Source organism: Solanum verrucosum, unplaced genomic scaffold (genome assembly GCF_900185275.1).
Source record: "Solanum verrucosum unplaced genomic scaffold, falcon-dt-bn FXZP01000118.1, whole genome shotgun sequence".
Classification (NCBI taxonomy): domain Eukaryota; kingdom Viridiplantae; phylum Streptophyta; class Magnoliopsida; order Solanales; family Solanaceae; genus Solanum; species Solanum verrucosum.
This window is the reverse complement of record NW_026020568.1, coordinates 412,161-420,443: the sequence shown is the minus strand read 5'-3', so window position 1 is coordinate 420,443 and position 8,283 is coordinate 412,161. Positions and strand designations below refer to the sequence as shown.

Genomic DNA, 8,283 nt, shown 5'->3' with positions numbered 1-8,283 from the left:
TATTCATCAGTTTGGGATTCCTCCTCGTTAGCTCTGGATGTTCCTTCCCCATAATTATTCAAATCTGATTGAAGGATGGTAGCATCAAATTCTTCATAGATGCCTTCACTATGCTGCAATTCACCTGCTAATTCGTCATCCACCATTGCTTCAACACTTGATATATCATTTTGATACGCTACATCCAATGCATCCTCAACCTCCACTCTCCCCACGGGCTTTGTTTTTATAACTACACGCCACGAAGATTTATTCTTGCACAAAGGATAAGGAACGTAATACACTTGTTTCACATTTTGTGCAATGATAAATGGATCATAGAAACGATATTGCCTCGTGTGATTAATTTCAATTATTTTGTATTGAGGATGCACCTTTGTACCACTAGAATCAGGATCATACCACTTGCACCGAAAGATCACTAGCTTTTTCTTTGGCCAACCAACAACATACTCAAGTTCTATAATCTCTTGAAGCACACCATAATAATCAATATCCCCCTCACCTTTCACCCACACCCCACTATTATTGGTTTTCTTGCCTTTGGACCATTCTTCTGTATGAAATTTGTACCCATTGATGAAGTACTTAGACATTATTCTAACTCTATGATCAGGTCCCCAAGAAATATCAAGTAAAAATTGGACATTTACGACATCCACGACATTAACTGGATTATGAACCTATATTGAATTAAAGAAAATTTAAAATTCTAAAAATACATATAATTAATCAGAAAATACTTAGTAGTATTAGGTAACACTTACATGTTCTTTGAACCAGTCTGAAAACCTAGAATAAACAACATCATTCCCATATGTACCAACAAAATAACTGTCCGACAAAATAACAACTTAAATTAGTTAAAGGGATGATGAATTTTTTTTAGAAGTAGGTAATATATACATATGTACCTATGATAAGGTTGGACCTCAGGACAATTCAATAATACATGCGTTGTAGCTGACTTTAGCTCCATCTCAGTTAACTTTCGCTTTGGAGTATATTTTGGACCTCCTTTTCCTGGATAATTAAATATGGAAAAGGGTGGTGCCAAATGATCGATAATTCCTCCATCATCATGTCGATTGGGTCTATTTCTCAAACATGGCACATCACTTTCAAAATAATATGAATCAAAATTAGACATTTCTCTGGCACGATATGCTTCACGCATCGCTCCCTCTATTCTCCATCTATTTTTTATGGTCCTTTTACTTTTGCCAATAATCCTGTAAAGTGTGACTTTTAGACGATTTTTTAAAAAAAAACTCAAACAAAAAGAAAAATAATTTAAAGTTCTTACCTCTCAAAAGGATACATCCATCTACCTTGAACAGGACCTCCAAGTCGTGCCTCATGCACAAGATGAATAGGGAGATGTTCCATTACATTGAAAAAGCCAGGAGGAAATATTTTTGCCAACTTGTTTAAAGCTAGGCAAATGTTACTCTCCATGTAATTTAGGTTCTCCACCCTCAATGTGCTAGAGCACAACTCTTTGAAAAAAACGCTTATTTCTGTGATGGGTTTCCATATTTTATCATGTAAGGACTTGAATGATATAGGCATCAAAGATTCCATAAAAATGTGACAATCATGGCTTTTCATAGACATCAACTTTCCTTCTTTCATATCAACACATCTAGATAAGTTTGAAGCATATCCATCAGGCATCTTCAAATTCTTGACCCAATCACAAATCTCTCTCTTCTCATCCAAAGTGAATGTGTAACTTGCCTTGGGCTTCTGAATCTTGTTGTTAAGGTATGTCAAGTACAACTCACTTCGCCTGCAATATTCTCTTCTCATCCAAAGTGAATGTGTAACTTGCCTTGGGCTTCTGAATCTTGTTGTTAAGGTATGTCAAGTACAACTCACTTCGCCTGCAATATTCTTTTAAGTCCATCCTAGCCTTCAAATTATCTTTTGTCTTGTTATTGATATCCATCACAGTATTGAATATGTTGTCAAAAAAGTTTTTTTCAATATGCATGACATCCAAATTATGGCGAAGAAGGTTATGCTTCCAATAAGGTAACTCCCAAAATATGCTCTGTTTTGTCCAATTATGTGTAACACCATAACCAGGTATCTTAGATGATGGAGAGTCTGTTACCTTAGGTAAATCCCTAACTCTATGCCACATTTCCTCAGGCGATAAAGTTGCCGGTGGATCTTCAAAATCAGTTTGGTTCTTCATAAATGCACTAGTATTTCTCCTAAATTCATGATCTTTTGGCAAGAATCGACGGTGACAATCAAACCATGAGTTCTTACCTCCATGTTTTAATCTGAATGTTTTTGTGTCTTCCATACAACATGGGCAAGCTAACTTACCAGCAGTTGACCACCCAGACAACATTCCATAAGCAGGAAAATCATTTATAGTCCACATCAGAGCAGCACGCATTATGAAGTTTTGTTTATGGAATACATCATATGTTTCCACACCTTGATTCCACAATAATTTTAACTCATCGATCAAAGGCTGCATGTATATGTCAATCAAATTTTTTGGATTGTTTGGACCTGGAATAATGCAAGTTAGGAACAAATATGGAGTTGTCATACATAACTCAGGGGGGAGATTATATGGCGTAACAAATACTGGCCAACATGAATATGGTGCCGCAGAGACCGCAAATGGAGTGAATCCATCACTACATAATCCCAACCTAATGTTTCTAGGTTCACTAGCAAAGTCAGGAAACACTCTATCAAAATGCTTTCATGCTTCTCCATCTGATGGATGACATAGAACACCAGGTGGCCTTTTATGTTCGTAATGCCATCTCATATGAGGAGCAGAGCTCATTGATGCGTATAACCTCTTTAACCTAGGTATAAGGGGTAAGTAATGCATTGACTTCACCGGAACCTTCTTCTTTTTGACTTTTGTGACTTCCTTATAACGAGCTTGATTACAAAATTTGCAATTTTCTAAAGTTGCATCATCTTTATAAAATAACATACAACCTTTTTCACAACAATCAATCCTTTCTGATGAAAGCCCTAACTTAGAACCCATCTTCTTTGTCGTGTAGAAATCTTTAGGCAAGTCAATTTTACTCGGATTAAGCTCATTCATAAGCCTAATGATAGAATCCATTCCCGCTTGAGAAATTGAATAATCTGACTTTATACTTAGCAATCTAACAGCAACAGACAACTTTGAATGCATTGAACCTTCATATAATGGTCGACTAGCTTCAGTTAACTCTCCATAGAAGCGCTTAGCTTCATCATTTGGTTCTGATTGAACCCCTGGGAACATCCCAAAAGCATCCCTCAACATTTCATTGAATCGAGAATTTTCAACATTATTATTCTCTACAGGATTATCCACACCATCAAAAGCATTCTGAAAATCAACACTAGCTACATTGGCGTCATTCTCTCCATGAACAGTCCATACATAATAATTATCCATAAATCCATTCTTCAAAATATGAAATTCAACTTTATCTGGTTTCAATAACTTGATACACTTGCATTTGGCACAAGGACACCTAATTGTGCCTTCTATAAGAAAATCATTTCTAGTTTTCGCCTTTGCAATAAATTCCTTAACCCCGTTTATAAATTCCACCCTCAATCCCGCACGATTAGGATGAGTTCTATCATACATCCATTTACGATGTGCAAATTCCATTTACACATATTTAATAAGTTGAGAATTTAACTAAACAAACTAGCAATCCAGTTTTGTAGAGAAAATTAAGCATATATTAACTCTAATTTGTTGATCGTTCCTGGAGAAAAATTACATACTAAAGAGTAGGAGAGTTACAGTACTTCAACCAAATTGATACCTTAAAGAGGAAGAGACTTTACAGTACCTTAACTTTACAGAACATCTATATGTTTTCTCCCATGTTCATACTAAAACTCTTTCAATGTAATGCATCATAAACAAGATGTACTTTCTTTCATTCATGTCAAAACAAAAACAACCAAATTGACACCACCCAGCAGCAGTACATGACAGAGATGTATTGCTTTCACATATGTATTATAAACAAGCATGATCATACATAACAAGAATTTACTACATATATATATATATATATATAGATGTATCTTTTCATAAATATATTCAACCTCATAATCCTATGAGTTGTACACTTTGATTATTCAAAGTCATTTCTTCTCCACCACAACTCCAATTTTTCTTGAATCTCACTGAGAAACTTGCTCAGTTTTCTATGCTCAAAATATAATAGTCACTAAAACTAAAAACCACAAACAGAACTCATTTCCCCCATATCCCATGTAATATACAAAATACTTACACTCAAAGTTAGGACTTAGGAGACAAATATGCCACCTCTTTCTGTCTTCTTTTCATGTTTCTGCTTCAAGTGCCTTTTTCTCACTACTACTCTTCTTCCTTTTAAAAAAAATTGAATATTAATTTACTCTGCATGTACTAATGTTTTACTCCTATGATCAAAACATGAATATATGGTGAGCAGTTGCACTAGAACTATTGCTCTTTTACACTTTTTCTTATTCATGTGTTACAAGTAATAAACTAATGTCTGCAATTATATTTTGATTTCAAATAAGAAAAAACAAGAAGAAAATAGAGAACATGAAATATACTCTATATGCTAATCACCTTTATATCTAATTTCTTTTTCAATTCCATGACAAAATTGATATGATTATAATTAATTATTGTACAATCGCTGACCAATCAGATGCAGCTTGTAAACGAGCTTTGAATTTGTCAAGCAATTCATCGCTTGCCTTGAGTTGAACAAAATTAAACATGTTTTGAACCCGGAAACTTAAACCAAAGTAACTCTCAAATATTGGCTCTTGTATGCTGAATCTACAACCTATGTAATATATAACTCAAACTGAAACTTTAGGGAACTAATAAATATATCTAAGCTCGAGGATATATTTTAACGCAAAGAGAAACCATAACAAATACAAGAAAATGCCTAATTGAGGAAGACATTCATATGTTGCAACTACTAAATCTATTTTTGAAACAATTTTCTAATTCAAACAACCCGATTGAAACCCTACTACACAGTAATAGTCTTTACAGTACCTCAACCAAATATAAACCCTAAAGAAGAAGAGTTTACAGTACCTCAACCAAATTGAAACCCGAAAAAGGAGAAGAGTTTACAGTACCTCAACCAAATTGAAACCCGAAAAAGGAGAAGAGTTTACAGTACCTCAACCAAATTGAAACCCGAAAAAGGAGAAGAGTTTACATTACCTCTTTCAAACGATTCTGGAAATGATTTGCTTTTAGATTCTGGAAACGATTTGTCCTCAACCAAAGTGAAAAGAATCGATGGAGAAAGAGTTTACAGAGTAATTTTAGAGAGACAGTCAGTGAAAAAATAGGTTAGAATACTATTACTTTACCTTTAGAGTAGTTTTCTCTTTTTAAATTAATGTTTTCTTTTATAATTAATGTTAGTGAAAAAACGGAACACTAGTCAATTTTCTCTTAATTAAACAATTTTACAATATATGGGTCAGAATTTACTAACTAAAAAAATATTTTTAAAGTAAATGTTGATGCCTAGGATCGAAGTAGGGACCTTCACTATTACTTTACTGTTATCGAAAAATTAAATTAATATTTAATTAAAAAATATAGTAAAATTGCCGACTACAGTAGTCGCCAATTAAATTTTTTTTAAAATTATTTTAACAAAGTACCGACTACTGTAATCGGAACACTAGTCAATTCTTTTGTTGACTTTATTTCATAAAACTTACGACTTCAGTAGTCGAAATCATTATCGGTAAAATTTTAAAACAATTAAAATAATATAAATTTTAATGTACCGATTAAAGTAGTCGGAAAATTTTCTAGATTTCCGATTACATATTTGTAGTCGGGATTTGTAGTCGGTAAATAGCTTATTTCTAGTAGTGAGAAAACCATTTAAAGAAAAGTGATGACTAGGAAAATACTAAATTAATAATAATAATAATAATAATTTACTAACCTATTTTATGATAAAGATTTTCTTGCTAAGATTATATTTTTGAAATGTTTTTATGATTAATGGATTTTTTATAATTTTGAATTCTAATCAAATCTAATGAAAATCATTATATATATAATGCTATTTAAAATTGGCGGAATGGTCTGGTGAACCCTTATACTTGTATCAATTTGTATTCTGAATCCTTCTACTTACATTTGTCATCTGGACCCTTAAACTCAATTAAAATGAGACTTTTAAGCCCCTCCAACCATGTGTGTAGTTCACTCTCCTTTATAAAATTGACATGTCATATCCACATCAGATATATTAATGTCACATCATAATTATTTCATAACTATTTTTTAAAATTATTAACCAAAATTATTTAATAAAATGTAAAATAATAACATTTTAATTTATTATTGGCATTTCTAATTCTCCCTATTTCACGACCAAAAGAAAGCCATCGCCGGCGGCGTCGCCATTTTTGCCGGCGAAATCACATATACTTTCTCCCTCACCCTTCTTCTTCTCCGCCGCACACCATCACTATTTTTCTTTCCTCCTCCAACCTCCACAGTAACAACAACCTAAACCACCGCACAACCAGATCTGGCCAAACTTTTCGTAATCCTCACACCCCAAATTGGTTACAAATACAATTTCACACCAACCTATGCCGTGAAACTCGTCGAAATCTACCCATTATAGTTTCTCCCCTTCCCATTGTTTCATGGCCCAAACCATCGCCGCCGTTGCCATTGTTGCCGGCGAAACCACTCATATTCCTTCCTTTACCTGCCTTCATCTCCGCCACACGTCACGACCATTTTCCTTTCCTTCTCCAACCTCACAAAACCAACAACCTAAGCCAACACACTAGATCTAGTCGAAAAATAGATTGTGGAAAAAAAGAAAAAAAGGGTTGGGCAAGGGATGAATATGGCTGAAAATGAGGTGTAATGGGTGAAGAAGAAGGAGTTTTTTAATTAATGGTTTAAAATATTATTTTTTTTATAATTTTAAATATATTTTAAGTAAAAATGCTCCTCACTCGCCTTAATAGGCGTGTAGTTACACATTTTTGCCAACTCAGACATCTTACTGCCACATAAGCCTGGTCAACGGTCATAGGGGTTTGTTAAATTGTATTTTATTGAGTTTAAGGGTCCAGATGACAAAAGTGTAAGTAGAAGGGTTCAAAATACAAATTGATACAAGTATAAGGGTCCACCAGACCATTCCGCCTTTAAAATATCCCCAAATTTAACCTTGTAAAAGTACCCCATACCAATTATAAAACCCTTCTTTTGTTCCTTAATTTTTCATCCCTCACTTGTATTCTCCATTTCTCTCTCTATACATGTCCTCCACTTAGGAGATCACATTTTCAGCTTTGTTTATGTCATCCAAAAAAAATTCCAATCCAACAATAACTAGTTTGTTGTAGAAATTACAGTTGCGTCCATCCAATCTGGCCTTACTCTTTAACTTAGCCACTTAGAATGTTGAAATACAAAGCCATGATAACTAACTAGTCATCTTCGTGACTCTATTGAAGACAACAAGCAATTGATCAGCTATGTTGGATTATGGTTCTTCGATAGCAGATATCAATATATGATGGAAAAATTACTGAAATACACGTCTTATGTTTTCCTTATTTCCAATATCCCCTTCTATTTCTAAAAACCTCTAAAATTCCTTATTTCTTTAATGTATCCAAGCCAGTATTTAATGTATCCGAGCTACATATTATGTATCTGGTTTATTTTATAATGTATCCGAGCTACATATTATGTATCCGATTTATGTTATAATATATCCGAGATACTCTTTAATGTATCCGAGCTACATATTATGTATCCGGTTTGTGTTACTTTTTAAGGGATTAATGTAATTACAAACTAAAGAGGGATATATTGTAATTTCATATTAAAACTATGTGATTTCTAAAATTTACCCGTATATGATTGTCTATATGTTATAGGAAAATCATAATCCAACAAAGCTCAACTACTTGGTGTTTTCCATAGTGTTTCGAAGAAGAATATAATTGATTATCATGGCTTTACACTTCAGAAGAATGTTTATTTCTTTTTCTGTCAATTCTTTAATTTTAATTTTCCGCATGATATGTTTAATATCACAATATTCAAAAAAAAAATCTCTACTTTTATAATTACATCCCCCTTTTTTTTTAGCTTGATACTTTTGTAGAAGGCTTTTCTCAACAAAACCTTGGTGGCATTATTACTACATAACATTAAATTTAATTTGACGTACTATCATTAGATTATAATAAACTTTCATA

At 33.3% G+C, this 8,283-nt stretch overlaps 1 protein-coding gene across 1 annotated transcript; it reads right to left on the bottom strand.

The window, feature by feature from the left end:
* Positions 1-2,731: 2,731 nt before the first annotated feature.
* On the bottom strand, positions 2,732-3,655 carry LOC125810439 (uncharacterized). Its single transcript, XM_049489924.1, has one exon. The coding sequence runs from the start codon at positions 3,653-3,655 to the stop codon at positions 2,732-2,734; it is 924 nt and encodes a 307-aa protein (XP_049345881.1).
* Positions 3,656-8,283: the final 4,628 nt, after the last annotated feature.

Bases quoted from the DNA above. Each gene is read 5' to 3' on its own strand.
- LOC125810439 (XM_049489924.1), bottom strand. From the start codon at position 3,655: ATGGAATTTGCACATCGTAAATGGATGTATGATAGAACTCATCCTAAT.